The sequence below is a fragment of the Callorhinchus milii genome, unplaced genomic scaffold (assembly GCF_018977255.1).
Source record: "Callorhinchus milii isolate IMCB2004 unplaced genomic scaffold, IMCB_Cmil_1.0 Scaffold13, whole genome shotgun sequence".
Classification (NCBI taxonomy): Eukaryota; Metazoa; Chordata; class Chondrichthyes; order Chimaeriformes; family Callorhinchidae; genus Callorhinchus; species Callorhinchus milii.
The window spans coordinates 10,244,101-10,266,523 of record NW_024704754.1 but is presented as its reverse complement, the minus strand read 5'-3'; the positions used below and the strand labels follow the sequence as shown (position 1 = coordinate 10,266,523).

Here is a 22,423-nt window from a genome sequence, read left to right as displayed (position 1 = left end):
GAATTTGACATTAGTCCTGCCATTCTTTTCTCACCCAATGCAACATAAATGATTTAACAGAGATTGAAATTAGAATAAAGCTTCCATAGAGACTGTGTGTAATACTTTTGCAAGAATCAAGCAGTGGCTGTTTGCTTTATTTTAAATTTGTAAATAATTCTAATTCACTTATAATATGCAATGTGATTTTTATTTTAATAAAACATTGATTGGATACAGTGATCTTGTACTTTATTATGAAATTCAACAATGCAGAAGCTCATTTCATGTACCATAGGGAACTCACAAGTCAGAATAGATATATATCTATTATCTATAATAATAAATGTCTGTCTGCACTTCAAGAAGTAATAACCGATTGAGGTAGAGAAATGATTTATATCTTATGGGAACAATCTTGCATCTAGGAGTGACAAGGGCTCCCAGATGAGTATAAAGATGAAATGTCTGTCTATGGGTCCGTCCCGGTTTGTCAATCTACATTCCATATTGGATCCTTTAGTTGCAAGCGTAGCTGCTTCAACGAGTACAGCTAGTTTGATATAAGCGTCTTATCACTTCTTCAAGATATCTCAAAGCGCTTCACAGAATGTACTGTAATGTGAATTGACTGTATTTTGTGGGCAAAATGCGGTTTGGTTGTCACCATAGAAATTTAACCCAGCCAGTAAGTAAATCACTAAAAGAAATTTAGCACAAATTGCTCTTTCCTCTTTCCATCCCAGCTTGTGCCAGTGAAGAAAGAGTTGCTTCAAACAGCTCACAACTTGTGGATAATTGGTTCACTTATTCTCCACTGTGAGATTTAGCCACTGTAGGTTAGATGAAATGGAGATTTTCTGTGCCACACAAAGATACGATGATGTGTTCAGTCCCTTCTTTACTCAATTGTTACATAAAATGTAATGACATTTAAGATCCTCTACATCTTGAAGTTTTGCTGTGAGGCTTCTCTCTATTGAACTCATTGCTTTTGTTCAAGCTCCTGTTCCATTAGGGGATAGTCTCACTAGGTACAAACAGCACCAGCAAATGATGGTGGAGAGGCCTGAAAACTGTCATGTTGATTGCCATTCGTTCTCGGGTAGGTCTAGCAGATACAGAATAATGGCCGCAAAATTAGGCAATTTAATCATTTTCCAATTCTGCATCATCTTAAATTGTAAGACAATGGTCTTAAGACAAAGACTGGGAGAAATGTGGGGTCTTTGGTTTTGTATGAGGAATCTTATCAAATGCTTTCTCACAGCCCAAGTCTGTCTCCCTTGTGAGTTCAAACACTGCTGTATTATGTGGAGGTTAATGGGGAAACTCTCCAGTTCAGCATTCCTTGCATTTTTTTTAATTATTATTGCAAACAAAATACAGAAAAACAAAAAGTTGAATTACAAAAGCTTAACAGATTCAGTAAACATTACCTCTCTAAAATAACAGCATCAGTAATAGTGAGTTGTAATATTCATATTATAATTTAAAAAGTCACATAACAGTCTATAATTATCAATGAGCATTTCAACTCTCTCTCAACATCTTCCATGTCCTTTACTCTCCCTCCTCGAGGTTTGGTAAAAATGTACATGAGTAGCAAGAAGAGAAACCACATCAATGTACAATTTGGGTTGGCACTAATAATGCAGGAAAAACATAAGCTATCTGACCTCTTCTTACAAAATGAGGATAGTTATAAAATCCATTCTCCGTGCCTTGCATTGAAATTATTAAGAAAAAAAACTGTGCTAGGATCACATATTACAATGGCCCTAATCATCACCTTTCTTCACAAATCTGTGCCCCAATATTTCATAAGATCTTAAGACTATTGTCGTAAAATTTCAGTTCACACAGAATTTTTTTTGAAAATGTCTTAAATTTGGTTTTCGTTTGGAAGTTGGTTCCTAAAATGAACTGTGGGGTACTGACTCCCAAATTAAGACCAAATATAAGACTTTTCCAAAATTCCTCACACTCTGAAATTTTAAGGCAAGGAATATCGACTATAAACCCCCTGCAGTAAGATCTAGCTTGCATGTCTTGTATCCATCACAAAAGGCTTTACGATCTCAACTCAGCGCTAAACTTCACACATTCTGAAGTTAGTAATTTTGGCAGTGATGTCCAACTACCCTGAGTTCAATTTATATTCTGTAAAGCAGAGCAGCTTCACTGTGGCTCCATCCTCCCCATTCCAATGTCTGTCACCTATCCCGCTTACAGTTCTCGTGCATTTCTTCGGTTGGGAAAGCCTGTGGAGACTGTGTGCTTTCCATCAGTGAAAGGATGAAATTATTAGAAGAACCCTTTCCAGGCCAATTGTGTGCATCATCCAAGGGACTGTGGAATACGTATATATGGGGAGACTAGGAAACGGAGAGAAAGTAACTCAAGGGAAAGGATCTCATAGTGCTAAGATAGAGACTATGACAATCTGCACTTATAACAGGAATTTCTCAGCTGATGAAAGAATCTCATCCTCAAACCAATATTGTGATACAATGGCCAACAAACTTGATCAGTAGGGGTGCACAGCAATGGGGTGGATTTAGATTACAGGATGCACAGCAGATTTTGCCACTTTAGACCATTCATTTTAAGGACACCTTCATCCCATCAAACTGGCTGAAATCAACCCAAGATATGGAGATATTGAGGTGAAATATTATACTGGCAGATCTCATCTGCAAAGATCTGGGCAGTAAAATGGACCTCTCCCCCAACCCTCCCCAATCCTATTCTTACCTAAACACATCAATACATTAAATATATTGTTTTGTTGCCCGATTTGTATGAAGTTTAACAAGTGAATCAATGGGATATGACCAACAGCAAGTTCACAGTTTTAGACTGTGGAGCCTGAAAAGAGGCACTAAAAAAACATTCCTCCCCATGCCTTCCCCTTTCTCCATTCTAAAGATAACGACTTATGTGCCAAAGCCAACCGAGGTCCTCTGGTAAACTGCCCAAGTGGTCAATCCTCATGCACGAGTAAAGCACTTTGCAGTAGAGCCTGCATCTATAGATGTCCACACTTGCACACCTTTCCATTGAGTTTATTGAATAATGATCAGGAGTGGAAACTGTGTAGAAATTCAGGCTCCTCGCTAGACAAAGAGCAGGTCAGCTGTAGTGTTGATCCTCCCGAGATCAGCCAGCTCGGAATCACAGATTAAATTTTAGACCTTACACATCTCTAACCATTTACCAACTGAGTCATTGGGGAAGTTCAAGAGAAGAACATTTCTTATTAAGTTATTTACACATTGCATCAGGTTTTAGCTGCACCGGTTGTTTCTTTAAATTAGCATTTGTTGCAGCTTCATAAACCGCCCAGGGGCCTTGATTGTAGACCTGGTGATTATATAATGTGAGTTATTAAAGGGTCTCAGTTAGTGAAAAGAAAGCAGGCACGGTCTTTTCCTATTGTAACCCAGTGATCTGCACAAACGCTGCAATCCACCCAAGCAAGATTATGTGTAAGTAGAGCAGCAGGAAATCCACCACTGCCTTAAAACCTTGGTTACCAGAAAGAGACATTAGTTTCACTATAGTTCTCCTACTCTGATTGTAGATATTGGGTTAAAAACTGATTGATTGTGAAATTGCTAAGCAATTGAAGGCTCTCTCTCTATGTTCACACTTTCTCTTCAATTGTTTTGCATTCAGTGAAAGCAGACATCATACTTCTGTGTGTGTGTAAAATGGGTCAGAGCTTCTGCTACTTTACCCAGCAATATACCTCAATAGCCCAACCGCAGGTAAACAACAGTAATCTCAGGGAAACGGAAGGGAGCTGGGGTTGAGAATCTCACTAACTCGGATGCTAATGTTGAAAGGCAGGACAGGTTCGTTAACTATCCCCCAATTAGTCAGTGACAGAGTTAAACTAAAAGCACGTCCTAGTTTTTTTGTTCAATACAGTGAATAATGTCACGTGTGCAATAAACGTGATACAAGCACTAGAGATCTCTAGCATGCTTTGCAACCACTTTGCAATGCAGGGTTCATCATTTGTGATCGACACTAAATGGCAGCAAATTGGAACTGAATCTAAGCTGCCTGGCAGAAACTAAGCTTCTGCAAATGGGGCAAAAAAGTAAGTCAGTTAGTGGCAATTCAGGTTCTATCCTAATTCAAACCCAATGGAGATCCTACAATATCTGGGGACCATCCAAAATAACTGCAATAGCCCACATTAGCCCAATGCAGGCCATTACACCATCTACTTGCCTAGGCTGATCACGATAAAACCATATACAGTACTAATGCAGATACATCCTGGAAACTTCCCGTCTCCCACACACGACGCACAATGTCCAGTTGGTCGGAAGATGGTCGTCAGAAGTAGATTTGCTTTGCATCTGCAGGGGCTTGTTCCATAGGACAATAGGGACACTTTAATCTACACAAAGGAAAATACACAAATTTGAAATTAGTGGCAGAATCACAATGCAGACTCGCCAGACATTTCTATTCTGTTACATTCTCCCCCACCCCCCCCCCATACGTGCTGCTGAACCAGATACTATATATTAATAATAATAAAAATAAACAGCAAATCCTGTGAAGTGCTTTGGAATGAAAGGCGCTATACCAAATGCAAGGATTATTATTATTGCTCAATTTGCCTGCAAAATCAATCACTAAACTTGACAGAAATTACATTTTGAAATAAAAATACTAATAATAATCCTTGCATTTGATATAGCGCCTTATCATGTTGATGAAATGTCTCAAAGCATTTCACAGTATATGCAGTGAAGAGAATTGACTACCATTCAGCCAATTGTGCAGAGCAGTGTCCCACAAATAGTCGTGGATTGAGTAACCAAAATTATTATCTATTTACCTATCTATTTATTAGTTGAAGGGATTATTTCCCCAAAAAAGCAATCTGCCAATCGACAAATAACCAGTTTCCTAGCTACTGCTAGAGGTGTGTGGAGTAAGGAAACTTGACTAAGCTTTCACCCTGCCCAGAAATCAAACCCAGGTCGTCTCGCTTGCGAGGTGGGTGCTCTAACCAATATGGTACGGGACTATTTGTGGCTGAGAGGAAAAGCAGACAATCTAGCACCTTGATAATCCACTACTATCGAGTGGTTCTGCAGGAGAATCAAAACTGCCTGATAACTGCTGAATCTCTGGTAAAGGGGTCAAGGATATCAGATAGGATCTCAGGTGTAGATGGTTAATTTTTGAGGCGAGGAAGTGGAAAAGGCACAAGACTTACATGTGTCTGCGTGGTCCAAATGTAGAAAATTAAACTGATACCCTCAACACTGATTCACTCCTGAATTAAATGGTGGAGAATTTATGGTCTTCATAGCACAACAATGAAATGAATCAGGTACCAACTGGCTCTCTGGGAGAATTCCCATCAAGCTGAGAGGCAGCCACAAGCTCTGCAGATCCCCCAAAAAAATTGGTCACTGACTTCACGGCTGTTTGTGGGACATTGCTGTGTGTTAACTGGCTGCCGCATTCCTTAGTTTTAAGTCTATTGTTTTAAATGTATGATTGCTCAGGATTTGGGAAAAATGCTTAAATTTGGAATCCGGTTTTACACAGATCTACAAAGGACCAGTTTTCAGATTAAGAATTTACAAAAAAAAAGTCAGGTTCCTTAGGGAGATGGTGGAAGCAGAAAATGTTGATTCTTCCAAAAGCAAATTACACAGATTTCTTTTCGGAAATAATATCTCGGGATACAGTATATAGTTTAGGAGACAAAATGTGCATGCGACTGCCAGGAGGGTGGAAGGTGAATTGGATGGACCTTGGTCTTCTTTCATCTAGAAATTCTTATGTTTTTATGAAATATGCACAAACTTAAATTTGAAAGTCCAAATTCTGCCCGGATGCTACTCACTTTCCGCCATTGATGAGTTTGTTTAATGCATCGCGGGAGATCACATGACCGCAGATCAGCTTCATGGGGGGGTTGGAGTCCGTCGCTTGCTGTCGGAGGATGGGGCAAGCAAAGACTGAGTGGTACCAGCATTTCTTGCCCAGCTCAATCTCAATCTGAAAGAGGGGCAAAAAGATTTTTTTGTAAATTGTAAGCACAAAGCACAATGTGTTAGTAGATAACATCTATTGTCACCTTCATTCTGACTGCAGGTTTGACCAAACCCAGGAATGGTTGGGGCTGCACACATGCTCAGACTATGTGATCTCTTGAACCATTCTTACTTGAACCATGGAATCCTGTAGCATAGTGGTTAGTGCACTTATTCCATTCCTGGGCAGGGCGAAATCTCAGGCAAGTTTCCTTACTCCACATGCCTCTGTTTACCTAGCAGTGAGTAGGAACCCGATTACGAGTCCTGTAGCTCAGTGGTTAGAGCACTCGCTTTGCAAGTGAGAGACCTGAGTTCAATCCCCGGCAGGTCAGGGCGAAACCTTGGGCAAGTTTCCTTCGTCCACACAGAGCCTAATAATAATCCCTCCAAAACCAAAATTAATAATAAATTGGTCATTTTCAATCTACGACTGTGGGACATTGCTGTGCGCAATTGGCTGCCGCGTTCGCCCACAAATATACAGTCAATTCACTTTACAGTGTGTTCTGTGAAGCGCTTTGGGACGTCCTCCCGACGTGAAAAGCGCTATATCAAATGCAAGGATTATTATTATTATTATTATTATTCATACTCAGAAGGTTGTGTCTTTGGTTTCAGTTAATGAAAATTTGAAGGTTTTCATGATAACAGCACTTCTTTGATCAACAAAGCCCACCTCTCAAAGCGCTTTGAACGATTTACGACACAGCAATGTTGCATAAAACAGCCATGAAGTGAACGACTAATTTTATAATTGGGGTTTGTTGGCCAGACACCAAGAGAAACTCTTTTCATATCGGCAACCTAACGTACACCGCGAGGCCATGCCCACCACTCACTGGAAGCTCATCCTTCTGGCTCCAGATTCCCGTGCACTGTCTCTGCTCAATCACAGCTTTAATGTTCAGGAGCACTGGCAACGCCAGGCACCCAGCAGAGAAGCTGTGGAAACAGGAAAAACAATTACAATTGGACACAGAACATCCAACCTGCTGCTGAGGTCTTGATACAAGAAGAAGGATAGATCTCGACTTTTAGAAAGCACCAACCCTGATTATCGGGGTATAACTCAATCTTAATTGTAAATTTGATTTATAAATTGCTGATGATTGAGAATTATTAGTTACTTTTTTTTCTAATGAAAGCAATTTCCCTGCTTAGTTCAACTTGCACCTGAATGTTTTGGGTTAAAATCCTCTTCGTTCAGCTATTCAACAACAACAAAATTACATTTCTATAGTGGTTTTCATGTCAGGAGGACATCCCAAGGCGCTCGACAAACAGTGTTTCGGACCCGAGCTGAGGGTTGGGATTGGGGAGGGTAGAGGGCAGGGGGGGACAGAGGGTGACCGAAGGAACAGTCGAAGAGGAGGGTCTTAAGACAGGTCTTGAAGCAGGCAAGGGAGGGGGTGAGGTGGAAGAACTGTGGGACGGAGTTCCAGAGGGTTGGGGCAGAGTGGTGGAGCGGGCGAGGCGGGGGGTGTAAAGCAGGCTGGAACCCGCTAAACTGAGGGAGCGGGCAGATTGGTAGAGGGCAGGAGGGCGGGAGCAAGGCCATGGAGGGCTTTGAAAGTGAGGACCAGGATCTTGAACTGTATCCTCTGTGTGATGGGAAGCTAGTGGAGTCGGGTGAGGATGGGGGTGATAGGGTCGCAGAACCTGATGTGGACTGCAGAGTTCTAGATGATCTGAAACCTATGGAGGGATTTGTGGGGGAGGTGACAAGCAGGGAGTTTGTGTAGTTGAGCCTCGATGTTATGAATGCATGTAATCACTCTTTGAGGTCAAGAAAACGAGAAGCAGAGTGCTTCTGGGGACTGACCTGGCTCCGAAGAGACATGCCTGTCAATGCCACACAAGGCTGGAGAACAGTCACTACAGTTTTGAGACGTCTCGAAGACGTGATAAGGTGCTATATCAAATACAAGGATTATTGTTATTATTAAAAATACCAGATTATTATTATACCAAATACAAGGATTATTTATTTTTAACCCAAAGCATCAAATGTGTTGCTCTTCATATAAATATGATGCATCATGGGAAAATCTATTCATGCTATTGCTAAGCTTTGGTAGTATGAAACATACATTTGTGACCATATGAACATTAGACTCTTAAGTGCCTATTATGCTGCTTTATTATGCATTTTGCTTATAATGGAAGTTACTTAACATTTGTACTGCTGTAACGTTTAAGTGAAATTTTGCTGATGTTACTTGTGTAACTTTTGTAACCTTGACAGAAATTAAACAAATCTGTGTTTTCTTCATCTAATGTCCTTGCTCTGTCTGGTGCAGTTAATGAGGAGAAAGGATGTGCCAATGTACCATCAGCTGGTCCATGTCTTGGAGAGATTTAAGAAGCAACAATGGGCAAATAGGGAGGTGACTATGGGAAATAAGGAAGTTATGGGAAGTCACATTCAAAGAGATAGCTTTAAGGCGGAATTTAAAGGCAGATAGAGAAGGGGCGAGACGGAGGGGGGAGGGAGTTGCAGAGGTTCAATAGCTGAAAACTACGAGCACAACACAGAATATCTCGTACGAGTGTTTAGGCAATTTAAAGCTACAAGTACGAAGTTGTGCAAGTAAATAGAAGTCTTAAATCAAAATATCTCTCTTTAGTTAGTGACCTGCTGGTGCGAGCAAAGATTAGTACTCTATATAGTGGTAAATTTTTAACACCAAATCGTGAGAATTTTATCTCGTATTTACTCATTTCACAAACTATTTTCACTTCCTCCTTTGCATTCTGACTGCAATTTTCTACCCTTGATGTTCTAAACCAACCTTTTGGCTGCTGAGGGCTGGCCTTATTTGAGAAAGGCCCATGGGCTGCATCCGCAATATTTTTGTGTTTCCCTTCCAGAAACATAACATAGACGGGTTTCTCTTTGACCGAGCCTTCAGCTCCCCTCTCGACTCTCTTCCCCCTTCTCGCTCCCTCCCATCCCTCCCCTCACCCTGACCATTTCCCCCCTCCTCGCTCCCTCCCCTCCCCTCACCATTTCCCCCCTGCTCGGGTCATGACCCAACTGTGCAGCGCCTTGGGACGTCCTCCTGACGTGAAAGGCGCTTTATAAATGGAATCTTGTTGTTGTTGTTGTTGTTGTCATGGAGGGAGCGGGTGAGTCAGCTAAAATGGAGGGTGGGGGGGATGGAAACGGCTCGTGAGCCGGATGTTGCCCAATGGCCACCCTGTTCTAAGCAATCAGAGCCAGCTCAAAATAGTTGAAGCAACATCACAAAGGGCCAGTCTGCCTTGATGTCGAGTGCAGGAATTCGCCCTTTCTGAGGAGAATCCGAGCGCGAAATAAGGGGCGCCCATTCACCAGTAGTAAATGGCTTTGGAATGTAGGCTAACCGATCGACTAAGATGACCTTGTGAAACTTGACTGAACCTGCTCATCTAGTCAAAAGTAAAAAGTAATCCTTGCATTTGATATTGGCCTGCCTGGAATTGAACCCAGGTGTCTCACTTGCAAAATGAGTGCTCTAACCACTGAGCTACAGGACTCCTATCACTGCCAAGTCAGCCTGGGTTCAGCATCAAATCTACAAAAAGGTCCACTTTTTCCTCTCTCTCTGCACAGCGAAAGCATTCACTGAACAACTTGGCAGCTTTAAAATCTAATTCACATTTATGTTTAAACAATCAGATCTCTTCAGCCAATGCCCCACACTAGATGCGCTGATAGTCCAAGGGAAGGTTCAAATAGCTTCAATGAAAATCAAAGAAAGATCTTGGCAGTGATACAAAGGTGTGTGTTAATTTAGGTTTCATGAGACCAGGTTTTGAGCACTGAATTCTACACCTCAGCATCAAACTTGATACCTCTTTGAGTTTGTTTAAGTACAATGAGATGGAAAAACTAGTCTGGGGAATGACTGAGCTCAGTGATTTCAGGAAAGTCAGTTGAAGCACACTGATGCTGAAGGAAGGGGCTTAATAATGTTATCAACTGATGATGTTTCTGCTGTATCAGAAACAGTAAATCTTCCAATGGAATGGCGCTTGGGGTTTAAATTACAATAAAAAAAGGGAACAAGAGTATTCAAATTATTTATAAATCTGCGCAATTTGGAGGTCCTGACAGAGACACTTTCTCTTTTAAAGAAAATACAGAAAGGAGCTCACTAGCAGCGCCAGACAAGTAGATGCAATCAGTTTATCTGCCCCTAGAACATCAACCTGTCCACTCCATCCACATCTACAGTTTTATTGTATTGTAATTTGGTATATAATCTAGTGTTTAATTGACATAAAGGCATAAATCCAGAAGCTTTTTCGGGTGTTAAAAGGATGTGAAGTACTTTCCTTGTGGCTCTTTCAGAAGACTCGAAGACGTGAGAAGGCGTTATATCAAATGCAATTATTATTATTGTGGAATCCTGTAGCTCAGTGGTTAGAGCACTTGCCTTTCAAGTAAGACACCTGGGTTCAATTCCAGGCAGGGCGAAACCTTGGGCAAGTTTCCTTACTCCACACGCCTAATAATAATCCCTCCAAGAAACAAAACAATAATAAATTGGTAATTTTCAATCCATGACTGTTTGTGGGACACTGCTGTGCGCAATTGGCTACTGCGTTTCGCCCACAAATATACAGTCAATTCACTTTACAGCATATTCTGTGAAGCGCTTTGAGACATCTAGAAGACGTGAAAAGTGGTATATCAAATGCAAGGATTATTATTATTATTATTATTATTATCCGCCACCCAGCCAGCCCCACCATGGGCGGTCAGGCTTTCAGCCTTTCTGCCCCACCCTTTGGAACTCTATCCCACATTCCTTTGCCATGCTTCTTCCCTTGCCTCAAGACTCTCTTCTTCGACCGACCGACCTTCCTCTTTGACCGTGCTCATGGACACCTAATCCCTCTGGATCAGAGTCAGGCTCCGCCACTATTAAGCGCTCTGAGACCCTACCTTGCGTGAAGGGTGCGAGATAAGTGTAAGTTGTTGTACCTTCAGCCACCCTCCTACCCCTACTCTTCACTCCTCCTGATCCCAACCCACTGCTCGGGTCCAAATCCCTGATTGTTCAGCCCCTTGGGACGACCTCCTGAGGCGTTAAGCACATGTCATTTGTTGCTGTTGTAAGATAGTGAAGGAAAATCAATCAGCCAGGGAGATCCGCTCCTAACTGCCATCTGGTGGTGCCTATTGGAAAGTGCATGTGTCTGGAGGTCAGGCAACACATCACTTGGCTCACCCACCATTCCCAACCGACTCTGGCACAGTCCAATAACAGCAGTCAACAGTCAACAACAACTTGCATTTATATAGCTCACTTCACGCAGAATAATGACTTGGAGCAGTTTATACTGCTGGGAATGGATATGTAGCAGGAGGAAGGGGAGATAGGGGGAGGTGATCACAGGCAGGTTGAAAAGGTAGTTTTTAAGGCAGGACTTAAAGACAGATAGAGAGAGGCCAGGGAGAGGCAGAGGGTGACACTCTCTGTCTGGATTCACACACGAAGACTGACCCACTTGAGATCTGTGCAATGGGAACCTAATCCCAGCTCAAGTCAAGAGGCTCCAAGGAGAACAGTGAGGATTGAAATTGCGTAGGGGAAAAGAGATTACCCAACCAGGACTTTATAAGAATAAGGTAGGCATTCATTCATGTGGAGCTTACCTCACACTGAGAGGCGATTCAACTGAGAGGCCGAGGAGAGCACAGGCATCCCTGGTGAAGATGTCGCAGATGTCTGCCCACTGATTGGAGCCCAGCAGATGGAGGTATGGGGAGTTTGCAATGCCATGCCGCAGATAGACCAGGCTTCCCATAAGTACCTGGATGTCTAGAAATAATAATGCACTTGTTACCTACGCAAGAACGTTCAGTGAACTGTAAAAGGCAAGTTTCAGGGGCGAGCATGCAGTCCATAATATTCCTTATATTTGATATAACAATAAATTATATTTGTATAGTGGCTTTCACGTCTCGAGGATGTCTCAATGGGCTGGACAGTAAGGGATCTGCACCCGAGCTGGTGATTGGGATCAGGAGGGGTAGAGGTTGGGGAAGGGAGAGGTAGGAGGGTGACCGAAGGCACGGTCGAAGAGGAAGGACTTGAGCCGGGTCTTGAAGGAAGCAAGGCGGAGGTACTGTGTGATGGAGTTCCAGAGGGTGGGGGCAGTGTGGTGTTCCACATGTGTGGTGTTCCTCAGGGCTCTGTCCTTGGCTGAAGGCCAGCCTGCCGAAGGTGGGGCGGGCAAGGTGGGGGACGTGAAACAGGCCGGAGCCCGCTAGCACCTTTCATGTGCAGTGTTCCTCAGGAACCTCAGGGTTCTGTCCTTGGTCCTCTCCTCTTCAACCTGTACATGTTCCCTCTTGGTGACATCATCTGCAGACATAGGGTCAACTTCCATATGTATCCAGATGACACGCAACTCTATTTCTCTGCCTCCATCCTAGACTCCAGGAGCACTGCTGTTCTGACAGACATCAAATCCTGGATGAGAGCCAACTTTCTACAGTTGAATGTCAACAAGACCAAGGCTCTCCTGATTGGCTCCAGTCAGCGCCTCCACACCTTAGGCATCTCCATCCACTGATGCACAGTCCACCTCACTCAGTCAGGAACCTAGGTGTCTTGGGTGACCTTCAACTGTCCTTTCTCACCCACACCCCGCTCTGCCTTCTTCCCCCACCTCCGCAACATTGCCCGGCTCAGCCACTGCCTCACCCCTCAGGCCATTGAAATCCTAATTCACGCATTCATCACATCTACGCTCGACTACACCAACTCGCTGCTTGTCAGCCTTCCCAACTCTTCCCTCCACAACCTACAGATCATCCAGAACTCTGCAGTTTGTGTCCTCTTCCGTGACCCCATCAACCCCACCTGGCTCCACTGTCTCCCCATCCCTCAGAGGATAGAGTAATAAAATTCTCATCCTTGCCTTAAAGGCCCTCCATGGAGTTGCCCCTTCCTACCTCTGCTAACTCCTTATCAACCGGTCCACTCCCTTCTCTCCACAGGCTCCAGCTTGCTCCACATTTCCCACCTGGCCCATCCCACCATCAGCGGGCCTTCAGCCTCTCGGTCCTTACCCTTTGGAATTCCATCCCACATTCCCTTCGCCTCATTCCCTTCCCTCCTCTTTGACCGTGCCTTTGGCCACCCTTCTACCATCTCTGCCCTCCACCCTCCCTTTACCTACACCCCAACAGGCTTGGGTCCAAATTCTTGACTGTCCAGCGCCTTGGGACATCTTCCCGACTGTGAAAGGCGCCATGCAAATGTAATTTTGTTTTGTATTCATTCTTTCTGCCCCCACCCTCTGGACCTCTAACCTGGAGTCCCTTCACCTCGCCCCCTCCTAGGCCCATCTCAAGATCTTCCTCTTTGAGCCTGCCTTCAGTTGTCCTCCCACCTTGACTCCAACCCCCTGCTCAGGTGCACTGTCCAGTGCCTTGGAAAGTCATTCTGATATGAATATACAAATTACATTTTTTGTTGTGCTAAACTCCTTTCTTTTTTTCAACTGAGGTGGATCATGGGCATAGGCTGCCCTTTTCTAAGTAGCCAACACCAGTGATACTTGAGAAGTGTTGGCCAGTTTGAACAGTGAAATATCAGTCAAACCGAATTCTATCTTCACTCGAAACCAACCTAAATCAGAGAGGCCAAGGCCAACTGTAGCGTCTCAACTGCTGTCCAAGATGAGATTAAGTAACTCAGCACAGATTGGGAAATGAACCTGCATATCTTGTCATCTACATGACTCAGTGCTGCTCTCGCACACTGCCTTTACCCACTAGATCAGCGGGATTTGATTCATTCACAGTAAAACATTGAGTAAAGATGCCCCATGTGAAAGCTGACCTCGCTGATGTTGGTGTGCAAAGGGCTGGAAGTTCTTAGCATATTCCAGGGCTTCGATCTGGTTCATCATCCCGCCAGTGAGCAAACTGATGAAGTACAACCTGTGCAGCTTGAATTCCAGCGTGCTCTTCAACGCCAGCAACCTTTCTCGGTTCGCCATAGCCCACCTGCACAAAAGCAACCAGACCATTAATATCAGCAATGCTGCCCCCAGCACCTGCCCAGAAACCAACTTGTTGAGCTCAGGATTGCAGAGAGGTTGGGACCACTGGCTCCCAGAGCAGCAATAGGACCCAAATTAAAACAAAAAATTACATTTATATAGTGCCTTTCACTTCGGGAGGATATCCCTAAGCGCTGGACAGTAAAGGATTTGCACCCAAGCTTTGGGTTGGGATCAGGAGGTTGGAAGGCAGGGATAGGAAGGTGACCAAAGGCACGGTCGAAGAGAAGGGTGAGGCAAATGGAATATGTGGGATGGAGTTCCAAAAGGTGGGGGCAGAAAGGCTGAAGGCCCAACCACCGATGGTGGGGCGGGCAGGGCGGTGGACATAGAGCAAGTCAGAGGCCAAATGAAAGAAGACCATTCAGCTCCTCATTTAAGCCTTTGGGGCTGAGCTGGCTCCATGGTGACACACTTGGCAATGCAGTATCAGAACTGAATCAGTTCTCTTCCCACTCAGCTCCGGCTAACCCCCGAGCCAGTGTTCTAACAGATAGAGAGGCTCCTGGCTGGACAAACAGCCTGATAACTTGCAAGTGTTTGCAGTTTGATCTGCTTAAACTCCAGCAGTATCCCAATGTACACTCTGGCCTCCCCAAGCCTTGGCTCTTACCAACCTGCTCCTAACTGGTCAGGATCAGGCGAGCAGGGTGCATCCCTTCAGGAAGAAAGTGTGTAGTCTAAACTGGTTAAAAGGAAACCAAATATATGTGGAATGTTCAGCTTGGTTTGGAGACTTTAATATGGGGATGAGTTTTTGCATGCGTCAGATGAAAAAAGAATCACTGCAAAATCACAGCAATCCCATTCTTATTGTCCAAAGTAACCCACTTCACACCCCCACCCTCACTGTCTGCCAAGCACTACACTGACAGATTCTTGATCTGCTGTAATAGCAGCATGGGACCGGGCAAGAAAGCGAGCATGAGAGGGGCTCCACTTCTGATTTTAAGAGGAAGAGGAATTCTTCTCATACTGCCAACCCCAGCTCTATTGACAAAACCACAGAAAAGATAAAAGCTATAGAAATTCAGATATTGTAGGTACAATGGTCATCAACTTGCAAGTGAAGTTCTAAACAAAGTCTACAAGTTTCACACTCTGTGGGGGAGCTCTCATTCCACTGAGCTAAGGCTTGTTCCTTCACTGCTCTGTGGCCCAGTACAGACACTGTGGTTTTCTGACTACATATGATTGAATGGAGTAGAGATGGAAGGACAAATGGAGGTATGAAACCAGCCTGGAAATTAATGATTTATCTGTGTCAGCTCAGGTTAGGCTCTTGTTTGGCCCTGCGCCTGACCTGGGCTCGCTGGATATTAACAACAGGCCCCAATAAAATGACATTCTCACTTTAAGCAAAAAAAAACCATTAAAAAATGCTGATCAGCTGAAGAGTGATCTTGGCATTACTTGATTATAACATGACAGTATTGGGAGCAGGGAAAAATAGAAAAATAGCTTGCTATTAAATTGCATTGCATTGATTAACGCTAATGTGCCCACAGAATGATCAGAAAAGCATTGGCTGCCCTGTGGATTAATCTATGCCACAGACAGTCCCAATCTCTCGGATGTGTAGATGAAGCGTTCTCTTGTGAGGCAAACGAAGAGAGAAGCGAAGAATCCAGAGAAGAAGTGACCTACTCCAGCGCTGGCCTCAAATCTCGCATTCGAAGTGCCTCCAAAATCCTGTTCAACTCCAGAAATGGCTCTTTCTGACTCAGGTCAATGCACACTCCAGATTCCTGGCAAAACAAGGCAAAGGCAGTTTATCACAACACATTAATAATAATCTTGCATTTTTATATAGTGCCTTTTCACATCGTTGAGACATCTCAAAACAGTTCACAGAATATGCTGTAAAGTGAATTGAACATGTATATTGTAGACAAAATTAAACGTTAATCCCTCCCCCCAGCAATTTCCTCTCCTCCCCCTCTCCTGAAGGCATTTAACTTCCCCCTCTTACAATTTTAAACCATTATATTGATATAAAGGCTATAGAAACAGTTTTAAATTCCTTCTTAATTTGGATGCTAATTTCGATACTGGCAAAATTGGCTTCCGAATTGAAGACTCTTCCAAATTCAACAGATTCTTCAATGTTAAGACAATATTCTTTATAATAACAACAATAAATAATAATAATCCTAATCATTGCTATCATCCTTGCGGTCAGCTCCTTCCTCCCCCGGCTCGGCGTCAAGCTCTGCCACCGTTAAGCACTCTTGATTCGCTACCCTGCGTAAAGGGTGCTATATAAATGCAAATAGTTGTTGTACTCAACTACCCTTGTGGTTGGCACAGTGATTTCACCCACAAAAGGCGATGATGTATAATTTTGGACCTACCTGACACAGCTCCTCAGCCACATTCAGCAATCCCTGTCGATACAAGTGCTCCACCACAGCTTCACTTAGGAACTGCTGTTTCTCGAGGGAATCCCAGACTCCCTCCACCCCGACTCCACTAACATCAGCGTCGAAATTCTGCGCAAGCGTGACACACAACAACAGTCGTACCCAGTGAGACTCACAGAGACAGGTAATCTTTCTCTGGGACATTACCAGAGGTACACACCCAGCCACTTTAACGTTGCCAGGCTGCTTTGTACAAATTAAGAACAAACAGACATTTTCATAGCACCTTACATTGGAATATCTTAAAGCCATTCACCGTAATTACTGTCAAGTGGAGGGACTGTTTTTGGAAGCAAATGTGGCAGTCATTTTAATAATCTTTAATAATAATCCTTACAATCCTGTGGCGTCCTGTAGCTCAGTGGTTAGAGCATTTGCCTCGCAAGCAAGAGATTTGGGTACGATTCCTGGCAGGACGAAACCTTGGACAAGTTTCCTTACTCCACATGCCTGATAATAATGCCTCAAGAAAAAAACCAATAATAATTTGGTCACTCAATCCATGACTATTTGTGGGACACTGCTGTGCTCAATTGGCTGACGCCTTTCGCAGACAAATATACAGTCAATTCACTTTACAGTATATTCTGTGAAGTGCTTTGAGATGTTTAGAAGATGTGAAAAGTGCTATATCAACTGCAAGTTTATTATTATATTTTTTATTACAATACAATTCACATTTATAGTGCCTTTCACGTTAGGAAGATGTCTCAAAGCGCCTGAGAAAGCTAGATGGGCAGCCAGACTGACGGTACGAGTTAAGGGGGATGGAGATAGAAAGATAAAATGCCTTTCAAATCAAGAGAATTTCTCAAAGCGCTTCAAAGTGTAAGGGACTTTGTTGGCTAATTTGTTGGGTAATTCAGAAACAAATTTTCACAAAGCAATATCCCTCACACAGCCATGAAGTGAATGACCAGTTTTTCAACTGGGGGATTGTTGCACAGGACACAGGACAGGGAGAAACTCTAAATTGCGCACTGGCAAGATGCCACAAACAGCTGTAAGGTGAATGACCAATTTACCTGGAGAATTGTTGGCTGGAATTCACAAAACTAGAGCCAGGGTCAATGCACTAAACTTTCAGATAACTGCATAATAAGTTGTACCAGTTGGGGCCGTACATTTAATATGACTTATGAGTTACATGAAACGTATTATTAATAGGACATTCAACAGGACTTGGGCAGATGTACAACTGGGCAATTATATGATTTATACAAATCAGACTTATGCAAGTTTTACTGTATAGATGGGCCCAGAGGATACAGATGCACTCTTATAACTGCACTCAAGCAGCATATGGCACCACCTACACTATGTATAGCTACTGGCAGAGGAACACCACCAACTTTGAAGCACATCATTGAATTTCACGGGGGAGGGGCAGGATGAAAGAGGTTTGCTTACTTTCCAAACACATCAGTAAATAAAAGCTTATTGGCGCCTATGAGAGATAGCTCCAAGGTCTCCCCCTATCCAATGCCAACTCAAACACTGCTCTTAACCAAACCACACAAGGATACAAGAAGGTGATGAAGGCTCCTGGCCCGACACTCTGCTCCTGGTCGGTGATTCTCTGCACAGCAGAGACTTGGCAAAGTGTGCAAACCCTGTGTCTCCCCTTAGTAACTCCAGCTCACTGTGCCAACACATCACATCACCCGACCCTTAGTTGTACCTTGTAAAATGTCACAGTGTTCCATTAAGTAGCTATTAATATTGCCAAAAACAAAGGCAAAGAGTAGTGGTGCAGAATTACTATAACAATAAGATGATAAACAGTTGGCCCATACATGGGGTGGTGCACCAGGGTATTGTCACTGGCAATGTTACTGAAATCATTTTACTGATACCCCCCACTGCCCAATCACAACAAAACAGAACCCCATTCAAAAAAGGGATGAACCAAAGTATTCACCCCCAGTTTAGCAGCCGTAGTTAAAGTTCTGTAGAGACAAACCCTGTCGATGGCTTTCCCCACTTTGGACACGCTGCCATGGATGTCCTTGTGATCCAATGCCAACTTCTGAACAGTATCTTTTATCTTCTTGCAGCACTGTGACATGACCACCGAGAGGGTTGCTGACAGCTGGGCATCGTGGTGAGCTTCAAAAACAAAACACGGAGTGAACGAAAGCAAGCAAACTCACCATCTGCTGTAATGCAAGCTTACTTGCACCACGCTGCAGTAAGCTAGATTAAAATCCAGATTCGCTGGTCTATTTCACTCTTAAACAGGATTCAAAATTGATAGAAAATCTTCACCTTCCCTTTTTCCTGCAATATACAAATTTTAAACCCCCAAATTAAATTTGCATTTTGGTTTCGACTCCCTAATTTTAAAACTCCAATTATAAGTTTAAAAGACACTCAAGTGATGCAGGCTTCTGATAAACAACAATAACTCGCATTATTAAATAGATATTGAAGTATTGATGGTTTAGGGAAGACAAATTAGGATGCTTTTGAGCAAACTTTTGTGAAGCACTTTGCGATGTCTCAAAGACATGATAAAGCGCTATATCAAATGCAAAGATAATCATTATGATGCTGGCACACAGAACTTTACAATCAGGGGAACTGAGCTTGTTCTCTTCAAAACAAAGATTCAAGAAAAGACTTTAAAGTAGTGAGGGGTAGACACGACTATTTGAGCTGACTATTTGATTTGGACCGTCAGAGTAGAAACAGAAGAAATAGTTTTAAGACTAAAAGGCCTCACATACAGGACTAGAGATTAAAATAGACTGACCCCATAAGGTAGTAAATGTATGGAACAGACCCCCAACAAAAACAATTGCTGCTGCTCCCATCAACTCCTTTCCATACTGGCAGAACAAATAGATAATTGAAACAGGTTAAGGTTGTTCAACCTTCAAAGCCCTCCATGGTTTTGCTCCCCACTACCTCGCCATCCTCATAACCCCATATCAGCCTGTCTGCTCTCTCCGCTCGGTGGACACCGGCCTGCTTCAGGTCCCCACACTTCCTGCCCCATTACTGATGGTTGGGCATTCAGCATCTCTGCTCCTACATTCTGGAACTCTATCCCGCAATCCCTCCACTTCAGCACCCTCTTGCCTCCTTCAAGTCCTGTCTGAAGACCTTTTTTGATCATGCCTTCGGCCATGAACCAGATTGGCTGTGCTATCATCAGCAGTGCCCTGGAATACTGCTGACTTGTTTGGCTCAGGAACCGGACTACCGAGACAGCCACAGAGGGCTGGCTCAATTCCGACATTCCATTGGCAGGCATGTCACCTTGGAGCCAGTTCAGCTCCGAGGAGACCCCCACTTAGAGTGAAGGAGGAAAGTACCACCATGAAGAACAAAGAAGACAAATCTATAAAATGACACAATATTTACAGACTTTCTTGTTGCATGTGGTATTTAAGAAATGGTACTGGTTTGCAGAACAATGTACTGGGTGTAACCTACTGATGGTCTCATGCATCGCATGAATTAGTGCTGTGAAACAATATTGGCATTTGGGCATATACACAGGAAGCACAGCCATCGGACAGACAAACCATCAGTGGGTGAGTGACACATCACTGTGAGTGAGAAATGAAGAGTTTCTAGTGGTTTGTGACATCACATTTGAACTCCATCACCTTCAGCCACAGGACATCGGCTTCCTTTACCCTATTGTTACAAGCTCTCTCTGAGTTTACTGCAAGATTTGTAAGCTTGTATTCAAAAGAGAAATACAAGTTCCTGGTGTTGGAGGCAATATTTATCCAACCGGCAAATCTGCTGTTACTTGACCTTCCCACATTAGATACCTGTCTTAGAGTTCACTTATCTTCCATGACTACCTCACCTTTCAAGCATTAAGACAATACACCCAGAAAATGAATAACAACCCTCCACAACCAGTATGTTGATCATAAAGAGAACTACACACTTTTTTTTGCAGAATGCCTGGGAAACTTCCCTGCTAGTCCTGAACACATTACTGCCTAATTTTCAAAATCTAGATCCCTCTACAACATTCTCCCCAAATCCCTTCACCTTGTGCCCTCTCTCGCTGAATTCAAAACCCTACATAAAAAACTCTCTTTTTGGCCTGCCTTTGACCAACATCCTCAACCTTCCCATTCTGTAATTCTCTGTGAAGCCCTTTAAGACATTATCCTATGAAATATACTATTACAATAAAGATAAACCTTGAATTTGATATAGCGCCTTATCACGTTGGCAAGACATCTCAAAAGCACTTTGCAGGATATACCGTAGATTGGTTGTGTATTTTGTGGGTGAAATGCGGCAGCTAATTGAGCACAGCAATGCCACACAAACAGCCACGGAGTGAGTGAGTGACCCACTTCACCTCGGGGATTGATGGCCAGGACACAGGGAGAACCCAATCAAATCAAATCAAAAAAAAAACTCAATCAAATTGTGCTATGGGATCTCCAACGTCCCAACGAACCAGCGACAGGACCTCGGCCCAATGAAGGACGTCATCTCCGATACAAATTCCAGTTGGTGTTGTTAGCATTACTGCATCATAATGTGGACCATATCCCAGTTGTCTATGTGTAGGTCAGCACGCTCACCTGCATTGGCCAGCTCCTGCCGGAGGCCACTGACATAGTGTAGCAATTCCTCTAAGCTGCGGTCGCAGTGCTGCCCATACATCAGGAACTTGTGCAGCACCTTCTCCAGCTCCCGCTCCACACACACACACTGGTCCATGGGGCAGAGACACAGGGGAACAGACACACAGAGACAGGGCTGGGGCAACCCAGACTCAGCCAGCAGGACCCCCACAGATAACCCCTCACCAGCACAAAACCTACACTGAGCCCAGAGGCAGACAGCACCAGGACAATGGGACTCTGTAGACAAATGCACTCTATCAGGTACACAGAGAGAAATAAACAGGACAGACAAACCCACGGTCTAAACTGGCAGATAAGGAACAGAAGAGTGAGCTTAGTCAGAGACAGACCGTACTGCTGATACACACCCTGACATAGACACAGTAATAGGGCCCTGTGCTTTTTAAAAAAAACTGTAAATACAATGTGATCCAATATTAAAGTTTAGAACCTTGACTTGGACCCCCTCCGGACCCCCTGACACTGAGAACAACACAGACAAACCGGAAAGCCGCCAGGACCGGCCAACAGGAGCACATGAGACCACTCTTTTTGAGTGGGACTCCCAGACAGAGTTACAGTCTCACACACAGTAACACACACAGACACATAGTTTCAGACTCGGATACAATCACAATACAAATACAGTCCCACACACAGGTTAAAGGCAGAGGTGGTAACAGGAGTCTCTCTCTCTCTCTCCTACTCACTCACTCACTCACTCACACACACTGTAAGGGAACCGCAGTCCCCGCGGCAGCTCCGCACACACTGCGCTCCTGGAATCCCGTCTCCACCAACAACTGTCACTGCCGCAAACTGCTCCGGTGGCCACTGCACTCTCGTGAGGCGGTGTCAGAGAGGTGGCGCTTCTCTCCGCCTCCGCGGCCTCCGCGCACTGTGCAGATTTATACCAACGTCTCAATTATAGTCCCTGAATATTTACTTCTGACATTGATAAAGGCTCCGATCCCACAGACTTCCTGACTCAACTGGTGCATAAAAACCAAACCTCCCTCTGAAGCTAATGGGACAACCCATCAGGAAGTAACCCGAGAGCAGGGGATTGGGGGTGAAACCACTCAGTGGGAGGGGGAGACAGGCTGCAGTACCTCACACCTGCACATCTTGGGCCACAGCTCTGTGTGGTTTAGTACCAAACTTATTGACTATAATAGGTTTCCAACATGTCTTCCACATTACTGAGTCTGTGGATGGACTTACAATGTACGACTGTAGGAGCATTTTCAGACCAGGAAACCCT

At 43.9% G+C, this 22,423-nt stretch overlaps 1 protein-coding gene across 2 annotated transcripts; it reads right to left on the bottom strand.

The window, feature by feature from the left end:
* Window positions 1-128: 128 nt before the first annotated feature.
* Window positions 129-22,173, bottom strand: rmnd5b (required for meiotic nuclear division 5 homolog B). Of its 2 annotated transcripts, none has more exons than XM_007891340.2 (9): window positions 21,115-22,173; window positions 18,471-18,658; window positions 16,481-16,618; window positions 15,774-15,874; window positions 13,904-14,070; window positions 11,707-11,872; window positions 6,899-7,001; window positions 5,867-6,021; window positions 129-4,396 (listed from the first exon to the last, which is right to left on the bottom strand). In XM_007891340.2, exons 1-9 carry the CDS (start codon window positions 21,251-21,253, stop codon window positions 4,333-4,335), a joined length of 1,221 nt encoding a protein of 406 aa, XP_007889531.1. In that variant the 5' UTR covers window positions 21,254-22,173; the 3' UTR covers window positions 129-4,332. The 2 variants fall into 2 exon arrangements, with proteins under 2 accessions (XP_007889531.1, XP_007889532.1); XM_007891341.2 differs by having other exon boundaries at window positions 18,513-18,658.
* Window positions 22,174-22,423: the final 250 nt, after the last annotated feature.

Excerpts from the sequence above, each read along its gene's own strand:
- rmnd5b (XM_007891340.2), bottom strand. The coding sequence starts at position 21,253 with ATGGACCAGTGTGTGTGTGTGGAGCGGGAGCTGGAGAAGGTGCTGCAC. Across the intron at positions 15,875-16,480 it reads TGGCTGAGGAGCTGTGTCAG|GAATCTGGAGTGTGCATTGA; the intron begins GTAGGTCCAAAA and ends TTGTTTTGCCAG. Across the intron at positions 6,022-6,898 it reads GCCAGAAGGATGAGCTTCCA|ATTGAGATTGAGCTGGGCAA; the intron begins GTGAGTGGTGGG and ends CCCCTCTTTCAG.